General features: G+C 36.3%; 1 protein-coding gene across 1 annotated transcript in view; it reads left to right on the forward strand.

Annotated features, from left to right (window-relative positions):
* The window catches only part of SLC41A2 (solute carrier family 41 member 2), a 113,575-nt gene that overhangs the window by 53,582 nt on the left and 36,981 nt on the right, over positions 1–23,012 (forward strand). The window contains exons 4-7 of the mRNA XM_034987685.1: positions 4,063–4,134; positions 7,522–7,666; positions 11,367–11,513; positions 18,486–18,633. Of these exons, the coding sequence (XP_034843576.1) occupies positions 4,063–4,134; positions 7,522–7,666; positions 11,367–11,513; positions 18,486–18,633 (512 nt within the window). The remainder of the gene's footprint in view (positions 1–4,062; positions 4,135–7,521; positions 7,667–11,366; positions 11,514–18,485; positions 18,634–23,012) is intronic.

Here is a 23,012-nt window from a genome sequence, read left to right on the forward strand (position 1 = left end):
GAGAGAGACAAGAGTCTGTAGTTTGAGTCTAGGCAAACTAGACTCAGGGACTAGAAGGGAAATCCAGTAATGCTTAGAAGAACATAACATATCAGAATCATTCTTTTTTTAAAAAATATTTTATTATTTATTTGACAGAGAGAGAGAGATAGTGAGAGCAGGAACACAAGCAGGGGGAGTGGGAGAGGGAGAAACAGGCTTCCCACAGAGCAGGGACCCCAATGTGGGGCTCCATCCCAGGACCCTGGGATCATGACCTGAGCCGAAGGCAGACGCTTAATGACTGAGCCACCCAGGTGTCCCCATTATCGGAATCATTGTAACACATTATTACACTGTCTAGTTTTTAACCAAAAATTATTAGACGTAGGAAGAAACACAACAGTGTGATTCATATTTAGGAAAGTGAGATTCATATTCAGTCAATGGAAAGTGACTCAAAGTAGGCCCAGATGTTGGATTTAGCAGAATCTTTCAAAGCATCTAGTGTAAATATGTTCAAAGAACTAAAGGAAAAAATGTTAAAAGAATTAAACAAATGTATGTATTAATGAGTGACCAGATAGGGAATCTTAAGAAAGAAATCATAGACAAAAAGCTGAGATTATTTCCTTTCCTAGTTGCCAGACTTTTAAATTTACCAATTATATGTTTTTAAATAAAATTTTTGATTATAGCAGTACATGTTCAGCGATGAAAATTTGAAAAATTCACTAATGAACAAAGAAGAAAATAAAAATTATCCACAAGCCCGTCATTTAGAAATAACAATGGTTAACATTCAGGTTTATTTTTTATATATCTCTTTTGGGGGAGCACATATTTAATATACATATATTTTTAAATATTTTATTTATTAGAGAGAGAGCACAAGCAGAGGGGGAGAGGCAGAGGGAGAGGGAGAAGCAGACTGCCTGCTGAGCAAGGAGCCCAATGCAGGCTTATCCCAGGACCCTGGGATCATGACCCGAGCCAAAGGCAGATGCCTAAGCAACTGAGCCACCCAGGTGCCTATATATATATATTTTAAGACTAATACTTCAATGGAGACTTTCAGTAGCCTTGTTTCAACTATTTACATATTAAATGTATTTTTCCAATATCAATTATAGTATTTATAAATCTATAATTTCAGGGTCATTCCAACCCACTTCTATCTTTAGTCCCAATAAATCTTAAAGCCTATCCATAACTCATGTACTTCAGGGTCAGATAAGTAACATATACATCTATGAAGAAGAGGGGTGTAGAGATTATAAAAAGTAGAGACTACAGACTCACCCTAAGACATTTAGATTTAAAAAATTAAAACCACTGCGTTGGCCAAAACAACACATCTTCAGGCTCTGACCACCTCAGCTCTACTCTTTCCTTTAAAACTAGCTAGTGTGTGGGGTGCCTGGGTGGCTCAGATGGTTAAGTGTCTGCCTTCGGCTCAGGTCATGATCCCAGGGTCCTGGGATCAAGCCCCACATCGGGCTCCTGGCTCAGCGGGGAGCCTGCTTCTCTCTCTCTGTCTGCCTCTCCCCCTGCTCATGCTCTCTCTTTCTGTCTGTATCTCTGTGTCTCAAATGAATAAATAAAATCTAAAAAAAAAAAAAAACTAGCTAGTGTCTTTGCAAAAATATTGGTCTATTTTTCTAGTACTTTAAAATAAATTAATTAATCTGGGTTATGTAGAAGTCTTTATCAGGTCATATCCCATTATACTTTGTCAACTTCCAAGTTCTTAGTTTTTCCTAACTGAGTACCATCAGACAGTTAATCTAATAAAAGTAGGTTTAGCAAAGGTCTTTAGGCAGAACATTCATTCTTCTTCTTCTCTACTCTGGAAAAATTTAGATGGTTCATCTTAATCCTAGGCCACTGGACAATATAGTAAGTCAGCCCAATTTTTGGTTCAGTTTTTACAATATGAAGGCAACAAAGGTCAGTTTTCTGTATCCTGCAAAATTCCCACTTCCACCCCCAATGCCCCGCCCATACCATAAGTATTTTCCCTAAGTAGTTAAATTTGGATCAACACTTCTCTTTTCTTTTTAAAATCCTTGCTCTAAAAATCTTTGCTTTATTAAAAAAAAGTGATTATTATTTGTGAATATACTCCACTTTGTGTTTATTTCACATAATACATTGTGATTTCACACCCGAAATTATATTTCATAAATATGAAATATGTTTTATTTCACATCATACATTAACTTGCTATTTATTATTCATGCTGGACTAAAAGGACTCTAGATTCAGAGACTTAGAGATCTGGAAGGGACTTAGAAATTGTGATCATCATCACTTATTAAATAGATTAATTGAATAGTGTGACATTGTTCTATCAGTATGGGTTTGGTCAGTAGAACTGCCATGGTATATATTGTGGCAATAAGGAATTTAATAGAACAAATTTGGGCTAACACAAATGTGGGAGAAGTAACGATCTGTGATGGGGGGGTCAGAGAAATAGCCTGAAGCACTGGAGCAGGGGAAGAAAGCCATGGGTGCATTGCAGTGTAGATCTCTGGATGCCTACTATGTCTGACTACCAAGACCTTACAGAAATAATGGCCTCTCCTTCGCTTCTGCCTTCCAAATCTTAGGCAAGTTCCTGTCACTGGCAGACTGTAACCTGCAGCTCTAAGGAAGAGAATTTTGAAGAAGGTAGTTCCAGGATTTAGAAGGGACTGGTGGCGATGGTACCAAGTGAATCTGGCACCATAGCATACCTAACACATAGCATCTATTCGTTCTGTGACTCACCTTTCTTGACCTTCTTCTAGACCTTAGTATATGTGTGATCCACCTCTACTGATTATCAAGCAATTCTGGAGTCTTGACATCTTTTACTTTTTCATGGAATCATGTTAGATTGCTTCCTATACCTATAGACCTCTTTCTAAAAGTTATTAAAGATAACACTAATTTCTGTCATGCCTATTTCTTGAACACTAAACCTGAAGTAGATGCACTCTTTAAACATTGCTTGTACCTTATTACTCACTGAAGCAAAGACTGAGGTTGTTAGAGCTACAAACACAGATTTCATGAAAAATGTAGATTTCCAGGCTTAGGGAAGAAATCTGCAAATAAAACCAGCATGAATAATTATACTGAAAAACTGAGAAATCTTAATATTTGCATTGCTGGGTACTTTGAGACTAGAGCCCAGAGGGAGGTTTGAGAATTCCAAACTGATAGTAGAAATGTTGACGTAGCACTTAATCTGCTGGCCTGAAGCCAGTGAGCTAAACTCTAGTCTGTCCATAAACTACCCACAAATAACAACCCTTATGTATCTCCCACTTTACCCATTCACCTATCTTCCATGACCAAGCAGATGATGAATAATTGAAACCCAGCTCAGTATGTTTTTTATTAATAAAGATCGTTCACTGCTTTCCAAATGATTGCATTAGAAAAATGACAGATTTGGATATACGTGTTTTGAATCCTAAATGGTGGAGAAGTAAGGATTTTCCTTATAGAGCAATTGAATAATAATTTTTCAGAGAGTATTCTTCCATTTAGCAGAAAGATATAGAAGTTTTAATAGTGAGATACATGATCAAACTTTATGTGAACTGAATGAATTTTTTATTGCTAACAGTTTTAGTCTTGACTCAAATATAAATTATGTACATATAAATGATTTGTTTAATCCTGGGTTTTCTGGTCACTAATTCTTCAAATTACATTAGTTTCATAATATGGAATAGAATGCTAGCTGCTCAAAATTATGTAATTTTTTATATTGGGCCTCAGTACACAAAATTTAGCATGTTAGGATAACATTTGATGATGTTAATTGTAAACAGTGTACTAATTTGTCCACTAGTTCTTGTGAGCTAGTAATTAAATTAAAAAATATATTTTTCTAAACATCTTGGGCAAGATAAATGTGAGATACAAGACTGGTAGTGAATTCAGGATTATATTTAAAGTACAATGTGAGTTCATCAGATTTACTAAAGAATTATCTTTGGCTTTAAGACTTCATCTGCTTGTTTAAACAGAGTTAAAGCATATAGATTAGTCAGTAATAGATGATGAAAGTATCTATTTTAACAGGTAAATATTGGGAAGATGGATTCACCCATTGAAAAGTGGAACCTCATAATTGGCAACTTGGCTTTAAAGCAGGTGAGTGCACATGAACAGACACTTCTCAAAAGAAGACACACAAATGGCTAACAGACACATGAAAAAATGTTCATCATCATTAGCTATCAGGGAAATTCAAATCAAAAACACACTGAGATATCACCTTACACCAGTTAGAATGGCAAAAATTGACAAGGCAAGAAACAACAAACATTGGAGAGGTTGTGGAGAAAGGGGAACCCTCTTACACTGTTGGTGGGAATGCAAGTTGGTACAGCCATTTTGGAAAACAGTGTGGAGGTTCCTCAAAAAATTAAAAATAGAGCTACCCTATGACCCAGCAATTGCACTCCTGGGTATTTACCCAAAAGACACAGATGTAGTGAAAAGAAGGGCCATATGCACCCCAATGTTCATAGCAGCAATGTCCACAATAGCCAGACTGTGGAAAGAGCCAAGATGCCCTTCAGCAGATGAATGGATAAAGAAGATGTGGTTCATATATACAATGGAATATTACTCAGCCATCAGAAAGGATGAATACCTAACTTTTACATCAACATGGATGGGACTGGAGGAGATAATGCTAAATGAACTAAGCAGAGAAAGTCAGTTATCATGTGGTTTCACTTATTTGTGGAACATAAGGAATAGCATGGAGGACATTAGGAGAAGGAAGGGAAAAATGAAGGGGGGAGATCGGAGGGGGAGACGAACCATGAGAGACTATGGACTCCAAGAAACAAACTGAGAGTTTTAGAGGGGAGGAGGGTGCGGGGATGGGTTAGCTCGGTGATGGGGGCACGTACTGCATGGAGCACTGGGTGTTATACGAAAACAATGAATCATGGATCACTACATCAAAAACTAATGATGTATAGTGACTAACATAACATAATAAAATAAAATTAAATAAAAAAAAGTAAAGCAGGTGAGTGATGCACGTATTTGTTTACAGATCTTGGGTTTATACATCTTGGGTTTTACCTGTAAGAGTGGAATAAATTTTAGTGCTATTAAGTTTACCAGTTTATTATTTCAGGGGACCCAAAACAATAAATTAGTACCACGAAGAAGTGATAGAATAAATGGATACTCATGACCTCTAAAAAGTTTTCTTTCTCTAGAAATTGATCAGTTTCTTCCAAATATGAAAAATATATAATAAAATATAGAAAAATATGTAAATTTTTTATCGTGTGTTATAGAGCTAGAATTTGAGTATTTGAGTTAATATCTATGCAAATAAATAGTAGCACTTCATTGCTTAGGTTCTATTTTTCTACTTTAATTTTTTGAAGTAAATCTTCTTTGAACTTTTATATATTATAGTCATATGTTTATTTAAACTGAGTTTTTCTTAATATGTTAATGTTACTAGTGTTCATATAAATGAGAACATTAGATTGTCAGTTACATATACACTAAATCATGGATTATATATAGATTATCTACAGCTCCTTCTGAGCTGAGGTGCATATCTCTTCGTCCCTAACTACTTCCTACTAGGCCCAAGACACAGGACTGTAGCCCCCTAGTAACTCTGTAGCAAGTGGGCTTAAGGAACACTCACTAATTTTAATGTTAGCTCAATTAGGACATCATATTGAGAAACATGGTTGCAGAAAAGTAATTTCATATATTGCATTTCAAAGACATAGAAATAAAAGAATTTTGGAATATGGGCTTTAAAAAAATATCTGTGCAGCTGCTTCTAAGATCACGGGGTTGGAAATAAGAAAGTCTGGGATTTTATGTCAGCTCTGACATTAACCAGCTGTATAAACTTTGTTAATTTACTTAACTTTTCTGGGCTTCTTTGCCCCCTTCTATTAAATCACAGTATTGCATTAGAGATGTCAATGTTCCTTTCCAGCTTGAAATTGTAGGAACCTACTCAGGGGTAATAAAATATTTAACAACAAGTAGGTTACTATAAATTAATATATAAATTAAAATTTGAAAATATATTCCATTTTCTTCTTTAAATATTCTAAACTCTTACCAAATAATACAAGTGGTGGTGTAAATTATTCATCACATCATTCTAAGACCTTCCAGCCCAGTTTTTAATTTTTCCTTCCACTCTTCGTCTGTACCCTTCCCTTGTCATCCTCCCTCCCTGCAGATGTTGGTCAGGATGGGAGCCAGAGATGGCTCTGGATTCTACCACATGGATTGGCTCCAGAGAGTCTGTGAGCACCTAGAAATTCTTCTCAAATCTTGAGTGCATCTGTGTTTTTGTAGAAAAGAATCTTTACATATTTTTTGCCAGACTGTCAAAGGAGTCCAGGGCACAAGCACAATTAGGAATCTGTGAATTAGATTCCCCTAGGGCTTCTTTAGTTCTCACATTCTACTTAATAGGATTCTAAGAGTTCCCAGTGTTACTTTCTTTAGTTGCTGGGTTGCTTTGTGCCAGCACTGTGGGAAGCATTTTTATATTTATGTAACTCATTTAAATCTCAATTTTCAAATTTGGTATTACCGTTGTCACTTTACAGATCATGATTGTGGTTATTCGTGAGGTTACTTTTTAATGTCTGTCCCACCCACCCACCAAGAGCTGGGGGAGAACAGGGGATAAATCTATTTTGACCACTGTGGGGACCGAGACCAAGCGCCTTGTATAGATTCTAAAGATCTGGGCGCCTGGGTGGCTCAGTCGGTTAAGCGACTGCCTTCGGCTCAGATTTATAAATAAATAAATAATAAATAAATAAAATGTCAAATAAATAAATAAAATGTCAAATAAATAAATAAAATCTTAAAAAAAAAAAAGATTCTAAAGATCTTATTTTTATTTATTTGATAGAGAGGGAGCACAAGCAGGGGGAGAAGCAGGCTCCCCGCCGAGCAAGGAGCCTGATGCAGGACTCGATCCCAGGACCTTGGGATCACGACCTGAGCCAAAGGCAGACGCTTAACTGACTGAGCCACCTAGGCGCCCCTAGATTCTCAATAAATACTTGTTGAATGAACGAATTTAAATAACTTGCCACAAGATTGGGTGATGTAGCCAGGAGGTAAACTCATCATTAGACCATAAAATCAGTCTCTTACCAGCACTCCCTCTGGAGTCAAACTTCAGTTATAAGGGTTGGGTACCTTTCAGTCTTAAGGTTGGTATCCTCTTAGATGATCTGCGGATTACACCGTCAAAGTCACTTGGGGTGCTTGATAAAAACAGATTCCTGGACCCCATTCCATAACCACTGGCACCAGATTATGGCAGTTTGAGAACTCACTGCCTTAGGGAATATTAAAACTAGAATAGAGTGGCTTCTTCAAAAGGTAATGCTGTAGCATTGATCAATGACCATATGCAATACTTTCTTCTGACTTTTGGTATGCATATTTACATAATCAAGTAAAAACTGTTTTTGAAATGAATAATTCAGTTGGATTTTCTGAAACAACTTTTAGGTTCAGGCGACAGTGGTTGGTTTTCTAGCGGCTGTGGCAGCAGTTATACTGGGCTGGATTCCAGAGGGGAAGTACTATCTTGACCATTCCATACTTCTGTGCTCTAGCAGTGTGGCAACGGCTTTCATTGCATCTCTTCTGCAAGGCAAGTAAACCTATAAATGTCTCCCCTACAGTCTTTCACTTTCAAATGATTTATTTTCCATGTTGACTCTTTTTATAAAAATGATACTTGTTCATTATAAGATCAACAGGGACAATTTTTAAGTTTTTATTTAAATTCCAGTTAGTTGACATCAATGTAATATTAGTTTCAGGTGTACAATACAGTGATCCAACACGTCCATGTATGACTCAGTGCTCATCAAGATAAGTGTCCTCTTAATCCCCTTCACCTGTTTCACCCATTTCCCTCCATGTACCTCCATTCTGGTAACTACTAGTTTGTTCTCTGCGCTTAAGAGTCTGTTTCTTGGTTTGCCTCTCTCTCTTTTTTCCCTATGCTCATTTGTTTGTCTCTTAAATTCCCCATATGAGTGAAGTCGTATGGTATTTGTCTTTCTCTGACTTAGTTCTCTTAGTATAATACTCTCCATCCATGGCGTTGGAAATGGCAAGATTTCATTCTTTTTATGGCTTAGTAATATTCCATTATATATATATATATATACCACATCTTCTTTGTTCATCACTTGATGAACACTTGGTCTATTTCCATAGTTTGGCTATTGTAGATAATGCTGCTATAAGCATTGGGGTGCAGGTGCCCCTTCAGATCACTACATTTGCATTCCTTGGGTCAATAACCTAGCAGTGCAATTGCTGGATTGTAGGGTATTTCTATTTTTAACTTTTTGAGGAAACTCCATATTGTTTTCCAGAGTGGCCACACACCAGCCTGCATTCCCACCAAGAGTGCAAGAGAAAGAGAAAATTTATTTACATTCTTTTAAAATGTCTTATTTCAGATACACCTATATATGTTATATATAAGCCTTAGTATAGAACAGGCTTTCTGAGGTTGTCTCCTGGCCTTAGGGACTCTAGTAGAGTTCCCAGTGAGATCAGGAAAATAATCTAGGCATTCATTAGTTTCTATAAATTAAATTAATTGAGAAACTCCTTTCTAGAAATCATGCAGAGGGTTTACTGGCTTGTCATTTGAGTAACAAGGATTCTAGGAATTCTGAATTTCAAAAGCAGTCCCTCTGTTAAAATTTTTTAAAGTTTCAGATTTCAAAAAAATTTCTTCACTATTTCTGTGGCAATACAAATATAACCATATGCTCGACACAGTATATTGCTGGCTATAGACTTTTAAAGAGCCAGGAGATTTTAAAAATTAACTACATTAGAATTTTTCAGTTAGGATATCATTCTTGGTACTTATTTATTAAGAACTTAACACTGGAGGGCGCCTGGGTGGCTCAGTTGGTTAAGCGACTGCCTTCGGCTCAGGTCATGATCCTGGAGTCCTGGGATCGAGTCCCACATCGGACTCCCTGCTCAGCGGGGAGTCTGCTTCTCCCTCTGACCCTCCTCCCTCTCATGCTCTCTCTATCTCATTCTCTCTCTCAAATAAATAAATAAAATCTTTAAAAAAAAAAAAGAACTTAACACTGGAGAACTAGCTTATTGTGAAATCATAATCATAAAGACTTGGTTCTTTTTATTCTATAATTGCCATCTTTTTACCCTTATATCATCAGCCAGGTAAAAAATAGAAAATTCTCATGTCAGGTGATTATACAGGTGTTAAACTAACTTTTTTGGTTAGGTTCTGGGAATTTAGAGAATCTTATTAAAATTAAGACTTAACTTCCAAAATATTTTCAACCATTTTGTTTTAGTACTTAAATTATATTAGGGGGTAGTTTCTTGTCCATATATAGAATTACCAGAACTCAGCGCTGGCCAAAGCAGGGTGAAGTTAAGCTACTGGGAAGTTAATTTCTGGTAAGAAACAAAAACAAACAAACAAACAAACAAACAAAAAACCCCTAAAGCATTAGCTTCTTTTTCTTTAAGTTCATTTACTTCTGTTTTCTTTCCAATCTTGTTTCATTTAGAAAGAATTGTTTAAAAGTTTTCAATAAAACCTATTTTATTGCCTAGGTTTTTCAAAATCATAAGAATTCAGACTTTTAAAATACATTTGCTTAAGGTTTCTTACTTTGAAAAATGTATATTCTAATTTTATGATAGCTTGACCTTTATGTAGAGCAGATACTATTAACCACCTTTTGTCGGTGAGAAAACTGACCCAGGTAAGGTGACTTGTCCAATTTCATCAGCTTGTTTGCAGAATTACAGCCTGTTTCCTGACTCCCAGCTCTTTCCACTGGTCCATGCTGGCAAAATATTTGTTTTCAGGTGAAAAGATACGGATGGCATTCTGTCCCAGGAGAACTTTCCATATCAATCTTTAAATGTGCTGACTTTGAAAAAAGAATTCTATATGATTACATCTTGATTATTACTTAATGCATTTTAAAAACTTTTCTGCTATTGCTTTTTTTTTAATATAACAATATTATGGGAAAGGTGAGTCTATACATTGAAAATGTCTCCAGAATATAAGAAGTGAGACATTATTCAAAGCAAGACAAAAATTCTACTTTTAATAATTTTGGCTTTATGGGGTGGTAGAAAACACTGGACTAGAGTTACAAGTTCTGTGACCTTAAGCAGGAATTTAAAACCTAGTCCCAGGACCTCAGTTTTATTATCTATAAAATGAGTGTGCTAGAATAAAATCATTTTGAGTCATTGTCAGTCTAAAAATGCAGTAAGATTCTGTTGATTTTTTTCCTATAGCCACATTTAGGCTTCCATACTGGTTTATGGTTAGCACATAAGTGCACTAATCTTAAATATTCTCTGCACTGCATCCTCTAAATTTTGGCATGAGAAAATGTGTACCACTGGGTATGGATATAAATGTTATCATCCTCCCTCACCATTTCTATGATTCAAGAAAATAAATATTTAGGAGTACAAGTACACAGTCATATTTTCATCTTTTATTCTCTAGTTGGAAGTTTGTAGATAGAAACTTTGGCTTTAAAGGATATCCTTAGGGGTACCTTGGTGACACAGTTGGTTAAGTGTCCAACTCTGGGTTTCGGCTCAGGTCATGATCTCGGGGTTGTAAGACTGAGCCCCGCATCAGCCTCCGCTCTCAGCAGGAAGTCTGCTTGAGATTCTTTCTCCTTTCTCCCTCTGCCCCTCCCTCTTGTGCTCTCTCTCTCTCTCAAAATAAATAAATAAATCTTAAAAAAAAAAAAAAAAGAATATCCTTTAGAGACTGCTTTTTGTGTTTTGACCTTCAGTGTTCAAATTTTAATTATCTCCCTCCTCTTAATGCTTCATCACTTTTAAATAAAATGAAGCAAGCATTCTGGCTACCACCATGTAGACAAATCTGTTTTTTTGGTCTTCTTCCCAATTGCTGTGCATATAAATATGACTCACCTTTCTTTGACATTTTCATACTTTGAAAGTTAAAATAAAATCTTCAGGTTTGATACACACAAATATATTACATCTGAGACGTACATGTTATTAAATTTGAAATTTTAGCTTTAATTTTATCTTACAGTAGCTTTTCGGGTCTCTAAATGCAACGCTGAACTTCTCAAATCTTCTATGATCCCTACTTGGAATTTGTTGAAAGGCATTTTGCCAAAGCATTAGAGTAAAATGTTTTGTTTGCTTTAGTCAGCTTATCTAAGCAGTCTAACTGGAACTGACGTGCTGTTTGTCTAGCCTTTATATTTAAGTATTTAGGGGATTGATTTTCTCTAAATCATAGCATAAAAAGTAATGAGTTTTCTTTCTTCCAGGAATAATAATGGTTGGGGTTATTGTTGGTTCAAAGAAGACTGGCATAAATCCTGATAACGTTGCTACCCCCATTGCTGCTAGTTTCGGCGACCTCATAACTCTTGCCATATTAGCCTGGATAAGTCAGGGTTTGTACTCCTGTCTTGGTAAGTTAACTTGAAATGAAATATAATGTGCTATTCAGAGTCTCTTTGAATAAATACTGTTGCAACAATGCCATGAATTCCTGGTGGCCTTCCTCTATAGTACAACTGTGGTTGAGACTGATTAGAACAGTAACTGCCATTTGTTGTGTACCTACTATATGTTGTGGTTCTCCTATATTTTTTTCTCACATTTTCTTTTTCTTCTTACGGAGTTTAAAATGATATAAGATAAGGATTATCAGCTCTAATTTCAGATGAGAAAACTGAGGCTCATAGAGGTTATGTATGTTACCCACTGCTGCTGGGAAGGTTGAACACAGGTCATATATATCCTATGAATTCTGCCCTTTTGCTAAGTGTGTAGGCAGTGAGGAGTCAACCCACAGTGTTCTGATATATGCATTGTACTACTGTCCCAGAACATAAGGTTATAGCAGTGCTTGAAATTTAGTGATTGTCCCCCTATCAGAAACCAACATGGCAATTAACAGCAACAAAAAAGTTACCATGAAAATTAGCCTGTATGTTGTGTAAAGTTGGAGACATCATATATTCATGTATACATACATATATTATATATATAATTATAATATTATATATTAATTATATAATTCCTGATAATGACAGATTGTAATTATGATGTCAATAATATTATATAATAATTATATAGATATAATTCCTGATAATTGTGATAGATTATATACAGAATCTAATGAATTGTTTTAATACAAGTTATTATCAATGTAAATGAATATGATTTATGAGCATTGGTTTAGTGCTAGAAGTTGGCTATGGTTTTATTTTTTTAGATGCCAAATAAAAAAAAAAAAAGAAAGAAAAGAGAAACCCACAGAATACTACAAGGAAAAAAAGGTAGTTTTATAAGCCAAGCCAGAAGCAAACATTTATTCATATATCCTCATATATTCTGTGGGTTCTATACAGATTTATGGTATACTTTAAAATAAGCCTAAAATACATTTGGTTTGAAGAAGTAAGTCTCAGATATATGTTTTTGAACTAAAGAAAGGGCTTTAACCTAACAAAGGCAATCAGTCATTTATTAAGGGAAGCTTCATTTAGTATATAAAATTACCTTAAAATATTTAATGAGTGGCATAAAAATAATAGTCAATAAAACTTGATGTTCAAGGAAAATTCTTCTCATTTCCTCAGCAAGGTAGAAGACAATAAATGATCAATAGCCTAAGTGTAGTAAGATCTTGTTCATATAGGTCTTGGGTTTTCATTGTTGTTGTGAAATATACAAGGAATGTTTTATGTACAAGTATATTCAGGGTAATGTTTGATTCTTTTCTCTTCCAGTCAAATAAAGGACAGAAAATGAGTTATATTAGTAAAGGGATAATCTTCTTCAATTTATTGTTGGGGTGATAATTAGTCATACTTTTTCCCTCTATTGTATACAAGTTAGAAATTTATGCTGATGTCAGAGATTAAAATATGGCTAGTATTAGAGAATGTGACTTAATATTCTTCTCCTACTGTGTTATTTTACTCATTTACCCACTCATAGGCAGGCAGCTCCCCACAGAAATGGGCTGCCTACTGTGTTGGGAAAGGGAGACTGTCATCAATAGGCTGGATCCCAAAAGACAAGTTAGTGCCTCTTTCCTTAGTCTTACCAGTTAGACAAGTCTCTCCCCTGTGAGGAGGAGTGGGGAGGAGAAAGGATGGGGAAAGCAGAAGAGGGTGAAGGGTTTCTACCTATTATTATCCTCCTCCCCTGTGAGGAGGAGTGGGGAGGAGAAAGGATGGGGAAAGCAGAAGAGGGTGAAGGGTTTCTACCTATTATTATTCTACCTATTATTATTCTATGGGTCTTGCCAGGAACATTGAGGGTGGGTAGGGATGGGACTGGAAGGTTGGCAGTGTTTCTGGGATGGGTTGCCTTATATACATAAACAGAAAAGGTATATTATTTGCCGACTTGGGTGCTCAAATTACCATGAAGTCATTTGTAACACATTTCTCAGCTGCTGGTTGAATACCAGGGTGTCTCCTCAGTTGAAATCTGAGTAGTAAGAAAGAAAGAGAATGCCATTGAAGAATGTTATCCTAATAAGTATGACAATTGTTATAATGATACAGACTCAGTATTATGAGATTTCAGAAGATAAATAAACTTTTGCGGAAAATAATGTATGCTGATTTTTTTTAATTTTATTATTATTTTTTAAATTATAGTTGATTTAACCATGAAGGGTTTTTCTGGGGTCAGTGTTGGATTATAATGTGTCTACATTATGAGCACTAGGGGGCCTCATAAGATCAGCACAGTGTTAGCGGTATTCTGAATATAAAGGTTAGGAATAGTCACGTTTAAATTCTGAGACCCTATTCATCCTGCTGTGCTGCCTAGTTCTTGGAAACAAAGTTCAATTCCTGAATTATGTTGGAAACACTTAGCAGTCTTTAGAGATAAGAGGATTTCATGGCAGCTATAGGCTTTTGTTACAAACAGAGGCTGTACAGTATTACATGGCTCCCAAAGAACTGGACATTGAGAAAAGTCATAAGTCCCCACCTAGAATTTTGGATACTTAGAATGACTTGGAACAGCTCCCCTCTTGTCTTGTTAGTTTTGATGCATGTACTGAAGCTCATTCTACATCCATTCAGTGTGTTACTTTCGGTAACACATAAAATTTTTTCGGCCCTCATAAAATTTGCTGATTTCTGATATCTGAAGTAAATAAAGGATTTTTCCTCTTTTCACCTGGCCAGTTCTCCACAAAAAGGACAAAATAAGCCCAGAGCTTTGTTTATTCCTATTGACTTTATTTTGTATAGTCACTTAAGTCTTTGTTGCTCAGTTAACAAAGTTAAAGTTTTAGCCTTGTGTTAAACCTCTGGGAGTTGGCAGAAATGTATCTTCCAATGCCCTCCCCGCTCCAGCCAGACTCACCCAGTTACTGATTCTCATACATCAGCCATGATTTTTCTCTTTTCTTTCTTCTCTCATTCCCTTCCCCTTCATTAAGGCCAGTCAGAGGCCTCATTTTCAATGCTAAATTCACATGTTTCTCTAATGTTAATTGATCTTTTCCTCCTCTGAATTCCTGTAGTCCTTCACTGATACATCTCTTATAACGTTCTTTACATTTTACTGGTCATTATAGCTTTTTGTGTAAATGTAGTACCTTCCTTTATGAGCGTATAAGCTTCTGAGGACAAAATTGTATGTTTTTTTTTTTTTAAATCTATCAGCATCCCATAGGGCCATATACATAAATGGATATTAAATAAATAACACTTGGTGAAATGCTTTATTTCTTTTGAAAGCTATCCAGTTAATGTGAGTAGAAGCTATTCAGGAAGTGGTACACACATGGAAATAGAAGATAGATATCTTTCTGAATGATGTTGCTATATTCTTTGTCCAATAACAGAATAGATTGTAACCAAAAAAATGACCCTTTCAGTGGGGACATAGTATTAGGGAAATATTGGAAGAGTATCTTGCCTTAGCAGAAAGTATCAGGGGATTAGTATCCCTACAGAAAAGTTAAAATGGCAGCATATGGCTAGGAAAGGTCTTGAAATAGAAGCAAAAATTGAAAGTTAGTTTAGAAGGTAATCTAAGCTCTGGACTATGATATGCTTTGGTATGACTTGCCAAGAAGATATAAAGGCATTCATTCATATGGTAATGTTTAAACAATAGTAATTTTAAAAAAGCTATTAAAAGGAAGAAGTTAGGCCAGGAACCAAAATACCTGTACACAATGATTGCTGCCCTTTCTTTCTTCTTGTTTGCATACTTTTAAGAGGATTTTAAAAACTCTTCTTCAATTATTTATAACTACATGGCTATCTAATTCTGGGATGTACATGATGTTATTGATTTGAAAAACTGTCAGCTTTTCTCTTTTTAGGCAAGATCTGAGAAGCAGAACATTGATTGATTTCTCATTCTTCGAGGTTAAAAAGATGGCTTAGTTGAAGCCATAAGAGCAGAGTCAGGGTCAGCCTCAGGTTGCTTCAGTCTGTGGAAACTAACAGGGATGCCAGCTGGTTATTTACCGGGCCTTCTAGAATATCACTGCCTGGATGTGAGTGGTGATATGAGTAGAATCTAAATCTATCTTGCATGTCAGTCTTCTTCAGAGATTTTCAGCACTCACCATCTTAGTTTAGAGTGATTCCTGGAAGGTCAATTTAGTGAGAACATTCTGATAGTTATAAGGGAGGGCATTTAAAAAAAATTGATAACTTACCATGGCCCTTTGTTGCTCACACACAAACAGCTGACATATAAGAGTGTCACTTATAGCAGCTACATATTTCAGAAGAATTTAGGGTAAGAATAATGAATGTTGTTAATGAAATTATGTAAAGTTGTTACAAAACGCCACCCATAATCTAATAGAAGGTACAAGCCATGAATCAGAAAGGTGGCTATTATGTTTGGCAGTTAAATGGAATCACAGCAATTTGAACCACTTTAGCTGTTCCATCCTTACTTTTCTGAGTTTCTAGCTGGTTCAAACATTTTTAGTCATAGGTGAGAGATCTTTAAATATCTTAAGATGAGGAAATACAAAGTTCAATCAAAGATAAGATTCTGGATAAAGATTGAAGAATTTTGTGAGGTGCCAGAAAAATTTAGTAACACCTTGATCAGCTAAAATGGTATTACCAAAAATGTTTTGGGATGGTGTTACTCTTTCAAGAAGGGGTAGGCAAATTTTATTCCTGGGGATATTTAGAATTAAGTATAAAAATATTTGAGAATCAAATTCATGGTATTAATGGTTTTATGCTAAAGAGGCAAAACATATATTTTCAAATATACTTGTAACTTAGCCCATCAGAGAAACATGTCAGTCTTCTAATTCTATCTTAAATTTGTAATTAAGTAATTGACTTATTCTTGTGACTTTTAAATATAAATATTCCAAAATTGTATGCATTATATGAATATTTATGAAAACTTAAAGACTTGCCATATTTGTACATTTAATTTATTAGATTTATAAAGATTATCTTAAGTACTTGGAAACTTTTGAGAGACATGAGAAATGTCTATGGTCAATAGAATGTCTTAGGGTATTTAACTAAGTTTGTAAATGTGACTAAATATTATTCCAGACACTTCAAAATAATTTTTGGTTGGATGCTAGACATTGTGAATGTAATAACATTAAGTGCTCAATTGTTTTGTTTTTCTTTACAACGTGTTTGACTTTGTTCTTGTAGGCAGTTAATTGTAGATTAGCTTGAGCCTTACAAGTCTTGGTTTCAAGCTTTATGGAGCCAATCTTGAGTAGACTTTACACTAGGGCTGGTCCTACTACTGAGATGTGACTCTTCTCAGGTCTTTAATGAATGTTCTCAATGTTTGAAGAGGCCTCTCCTCTCTACAGGATTGGCTTTTGAATGACTTCCAGTCCTCTGTAAACTCTGGGAATTTTTCAGCTTACAACTACACAATTATTCTTGACCTAGCCTTGTGGAGTTAACCCTATGCATGCATGGCTTAGTATTCAGTTCACAAGCTCTGTCTCTGAGAGCTTCCTCTTCTGCAGTATTTTATCCTATAAATTCCTGCTGCCCTAGCCTTACTCTGCTGGAGTTTTCCCTTCCTGCACTGTGGTCTGGGACACAGCTTTAGTCAAAAGCTGAGGCTGTCATAGGGCTTATCTCATTTCTTTCCCTTCTCTCAAGAATCACAGTCTTGCAGTGCTTGTTGTCTAGTGTCTGAAGACTGCTAATATCTACCCATATATCTCTATCTATTCTAGTCATTTCTGAAAGCACTTAAAATTTTGTTCAGAGGTGACATACAGCATGTCTACAAAGCAAGACAAATAGCTAAGCCCAAAGTCAATGAGGCAGAGAAATATATTCACTCTACAGGGAAACATAACAAGAATGGAGAGAGAATGAATAATTGTGATCAAGTAAGACAGTTTACCACAAAGGGGTTATAAAAAAGTCCTGGCAATCTGCTATCTCAGTGTGTTCCAAATAGCGAGATGTTAATGATAGTGGCAATGGCAATTATGATGATAGTAAGTGTTCAGTGAATGTTAGCTAGCTGCCTGGGTACTATTCTACTTACATGTACTCATTATTTTAAGACTCACAATAACTCCATGAAATAGGTACTGTTATTATTGCCATTTTATACATAAGGAAATTGAAGTTTATAGAAGTGAAATTTCTTGTCCAAGGTAGGTTATAACACCGAGATGTGGAAACTAGGTGGTCTGGCCAAACTATGGTTAACACATTGTACTGTGTTCTGTCTTAGCTTATGAAGGGTTCTGAGAAGTTCAGCAGTGAAGAGAGGTGTTTACCTTTATTAAACTTAGTTTTTCTATTTTATTTTAGAGCTTGGAACACTCTTTAGTATTGGGGGGATATCTATTATCAATTGATTGGCCAATATTCCTTGGAATGCTTGTACTATAAAGATCCTTGTGGGTAAAAATAATATCCCATTTGACTTTAGAGTTAAGAGTTACTAACTTTGGTGTCAGATGCTGCCTTCTCCTGACTCTTGCTATTCTTAGCCGTATTCTTAAGCTCCTAAGCTTCAGTTTCTCCATAAAATAGAAATGGCTGTATCTACCTCATACTTGTGAGGACAGTCACATGAGATGATGCCTAAAAAGCATTTAGCACAGTACTTGGTAAATAATAGCCAAATAAATATTGGCTTTTTTACTGTTGTTGCCCTTACTGTTATTAGTGCAATTCTCATCCAGCTCAGATAGCTATTTCAATAAATGTTTATTGAATTAATGTACTCGTTTTCAGTTACAGTATTTAATATTTTTACCTTATTTATAGTTTTAAATTTGTGTGAAGTTTAGAGAAAATATATAGCCTGTGAATATGTTGGATAATATCCTATCTCCCGGGAAACTTATACTTTTAATATCTACATTTGCTACATGATTAGAAGAGAGATTGAAATGTTGTCTCTTTTTTTAATTTTAGACAACTATTACTACATTTCTCCGTTAGTTGGTGTCTTTTTCTTGGCTCTAACTCCTATCTGGATTATAATAGCTGCCAAACATCCAGCTACAAGGACAGTTCTCCACTCAGGCTGGGAGCCTGTCATAACAGCTATGATTATAAGTAGGTTAGTATTAAAATGTGTGTGTGTGCGTGTGTTCTATATGCCCATATCTGTGTATATACTAAAACATCAGCAGCCTGTTTTTATTTCTTGGTTCAATAATCTTATATAGCCAGGTCTTTATTATCACAGGTAATAGGGATATTAGCCCCAGGAGTTACTGAAATCAGTAGACCAGTTTCAGACTTTTTTCCAATCAAATCCTTACCAGATTGATGAGTAAGGTTTAGTGGTGTCTCTCTCTCTGTGTGTGTTTATGTGTTAACCTGACTTTACTTATTTTTAATAGTAAGTTATTCACATAAGTATCAGAAAGCCTTAGAAATGGACATACCATTTGACTACTTCCACTCCAACAGGACATAGGATATAATTAAGGATATTTGCAAAAGATCAAGTTGTAAGGATCCTCATCACAGTGGAATTTTTAACAACAAAAAAGAAAGAGACCACCTTAGAGGTCTGGCAACCAGGTATCGGTCAAATAAATTGTAGTGTAGTCACAAAATGGAATATTAGCCACTAAAAATAACATTGCAACATTTTTATTGACATGGAAAGATGTTCACTGTACATTTGGTGAAAAGAGCAAGCTAGAAGAGAGTATGAATTTCCTGTTAAACATGGTATATTGACACACATTTATCTTCTTCCTTCCTGAAACTACTAAAATGACAGTAATAGAACAGAAAAGCTGTAAACCACAAAGACAGAAGGGGAGCAGAGAGGCCAGCAGGTGCAAGATTCGACAGAATTAGTAAAATAGGAATCGGATGATTTTTTTTTTTTAAGATTTTATTTATTTATTTGACAGAGAGAGAGAGAGACAGCACGAGAGGGAACACAAGCAGGGGGAGTGGGAGAGGGAGAAGCAGGCTTCCCGCGGAGCAGGGAGCCCAGTGCGGGGCTCGATCCCAGGACCCTGGGATCATGACCTGAGCCGAAGGCAGACACTTAATGACTGAGCCACCCAGGTGCCCCAGGAATCGGATGATTTTTAACTGAACTAGCAAAATGGAAAAAGCTAAAACCTAACCTCCTGCAGGGCCAGAAGACACCCATAAGGAGCAGGCGGATCTGAGATCTGAGCCTCAGAAACCCAAAAAGGAGGAGGAAATAGAGGCACTAAGTACTTCTTAGAGCCAAAATGAAGAAGATGTTGAAAGTTTATGTAAGAAGCAATTAGATCCTAAAAGCCCTTCTGCAGCTTGACCACCCAGGTGACCGCTCCCTCCCACCTTGGCAGAAGACAAGAATTAACTCAGAAACTGAATCAGAGAGGCTGTGGACTTGGAAACACCTGCACACGTGAGGTTTTGGGTTACACACTGTAGGAAAAATAAGATTAAGTGAAAATCTAGATGCTGAACAGTGAAAACCCCTATCCCACTTCCTTTTCTTTGCTCCTGGAATGCTGGCAGTCAGGCCTCTACCCCCGGGCAAAAAAAATTAGAATAATTCTTTTCTGGGGAAACTCAACAGCACAGAGGAAAAACTTGTGGATATTGACCCTTGTGGGTCCTTTAGTGAGCGAGCTGCTTGGCCACCTGATGCTTCTTCAGAAGGCCTACCTGCTGACGAGCTCTGCCTCTGTACACAGAGAGCTCCAAGTGTGCTCTGCAGTGCCCCTTCCAGGGGAGTGGACAGCAAAAGGATCCCCAGACGTTTGATTAAGGCTTCTAACATGAAAGACAGAAAGCAGAAAAATGGTATTCAAAGAAAGTGCAGGGGAGTTGAAAGACCTCAAAAAACTCATCAGTGTCCTCACAGCAGTAGGAGAATCTATGGCATCCATAATGCAAGAACAGAATGCTCTAATAAGGAGGATTTGAAAAATAGGAAGAGCTCTTGGGAATGAAGACTATACAGGGGCACCTGAGTGGCTCAGTCATTTAAGCGACAGACTTGATTTTGGCGAAGGTCGTGATCTCAGGGTCCTGGGATTGAGCCCCACGTTGGACTCTGTGCTCAGCAAGAAGTCTGCTTGTCACTCTCCCTCTGCTCCTCCTCCTGCTCACTCTCTCTCAAATAAATAAATAAATAAAATCTTCTAAGAGATTGTTATCTATTTGAGAGGGAGAGAGAGAGAGAGCATGAGCCCAGGGGCAAGGACAGAGCGAGAGGGAGAAACAGGGAGCCCAATGTGGGGCTCGATCCCAGGACCCCGGGATCATGACCTGAGCGGAAGGCAGATGCTTAACTGACTGAGCCACCCAGGCGCCCCTAAATAAATAAAATCTTAAAAAAAAAAAAAAAAAGAATATATATAAATAGCAGAAACAAAAGATTCAGAAAAGTTAGAAGATAGAGCTGAGGAACTGTTCTGGAAAATAGAGCAGAAAACAGAGGTGGGCACCTGGAGGCAAACAATAAGAAGAAATTATTGAAGAAATAATATAAGAAAATTCCCCAGGACTGAAGACCATGGGCTTCCAGATTGAAAGGGCCCATTGAGTACCTAGCACAGTGAATAGCAGGAGAGACCCAAATCAAAGGACATTACTACAAATCCCAAAATATTCTAGAGAAAAAAGATGAGTTATATATAAAGCATTGGGAATCTGAGTGATGTCCAATAGCAACATCTAAAGTTATTCCTTCAAAATTTTCAAGGGAGAGTAATTTGAACATAAGGTGTGGTTGTCGTGTCAACCAAATGTTAGGTGGAATCAAGGAATTTTCAGACATGCAGGATCTCAAAAAGTTTGCTTCCCATATGCCCTTTCCTATAAATGCTAGTAGAAGATATGGTCTATCAAAATGAAGAAATAAATCAAGAAAGAAGGTGACACAGGAATGAGGAAACCCATTCCATTCCATGAGAGCATGTGATTCATTTTTCTGTGATGTAGATTGCTTTTTCCTACAAGATTCAGGCAATAGGGTCCTATGAAATGTTGGGACTTGGTCATGGCACACAGACCAAAACCCAGCGTGGGAAACTGAAGGGAAGGTGCAGGGTGACAGCCATGTAGTAGGCCTAGAGGCCACCATCCAGGTTGGCAGGAGGACAGAGGACTTAAGGAGGAATGTCTCTAAGAAACAAAAGTGGAATTGATCAGTTACCTGATGAGTTTGACTGTATTCAGAGGCATTTCACTAACTTTGTTAGAAAGTTGAAACCAAATTAGTAATAAGTACCCCCAAAATTAGGAAAAATATGGGCCAAAGCAACAAGTAAAAGTGAGGAAATCTAATAATACACTTGGTGGCTCAGTTGTGAATAATGATTCCATTGTTATAATAAAGTAAACCCTAAATCTTTTTCACCCAAAATTATATAACCAAGTTGGCCGGATAAGGGGAGGAAGAGAATTATGAAGGATCCAAAGTGGCGAGGGGAAGGACAAGTGAGATTAAATCCTCATCTGTCACAGTGGAGGTCATTAGGTTAATGTCTAAAATTAAAATCAAGAAATCACAGTATAAACATGTTACTTAGAAATATAGCATTAAACACCAGAAGAAACAGCTAAAGAAGTTGAAAAGAATTGATAGTGGAGAACAGGTGCTGGGGGTGGGGGTTGGGGACTATTAAACTTTGTGGTACTTTCACTTTTTAAATAATGTACATATGTTTATTCGATAAGAATAAAATTTAATAAAAGTGAAGAGAGAACTACTTTTACAATGTGAGTTTTTATTTTTAAAAATCTACGTGTTTAAAAATGTCTGGGAGGCTATATACCAAGATGCTAACAGTATAACGCTGAGTGATAGCACTGAGGTTGATTCTTATTTTCTTCTTTTTGTCTTTTCTAATTTTTCTATAATATTTTATTACCTGGGTCATAAAAACATTTTAAGATGTGTTTTAGCAAGTGTTCATGTTATGGTCACAGCATGAACCTATGTGTTCTGGCATAGAAATTTATTCTTTGACACATAACTAGTTTTGTTCTATGAAATATATATATTTTTAAAATTAGAGCTTAAATATTAAATATTAAAATACTGCTAAGGATGACTACTTTGGGACTTTACAGTGTAACTTTTAATGGGACATCCTAGTAATTTAGGCATAGTAAGCCACAATTCATTTATTTTACTAAAAAATTAATATTTAATAAGTTCCTAATGTTAACTATCAGGTAGTGGTAGAACATTTGATCTGATATTTCAACCCCATTCTCTGATAACATGGGGTTTATTTTTCTGTAATGTAGATTGCATTTTCCTAGAAGATTTAGGCAACAGGATCCCATGGAGTATAGGGACTGGCAGTGTTTTATAGGACTTAGACCAAGAAGCTGAAGTTTACCAATTGGTATTGGTCTTGGACACTTAAAAAATCTCCAAGCTCCATCAAGACATTCAGAGTATATGGCTTGCTACTATGTAACTGTATATTATTTTTCCAGACCTCTGTCCTCAAAATCAGC

Source organism: Mirounga leonina, unplaced genomic scaffold (genome assembly GCF_011800145.1).
Source record: "Mirounga leonina isolate KUSES-001 unplaced genomic scaffold, KU_Mleo_1.0 Mir_418, whole genome shotgun sequence".
Taxonomy (NCBI): Eukaryota; Metazoa; Chordata; class Mammalia; order Carnivora; family Phocidae; genus Mirounga; species Mirounga leonina.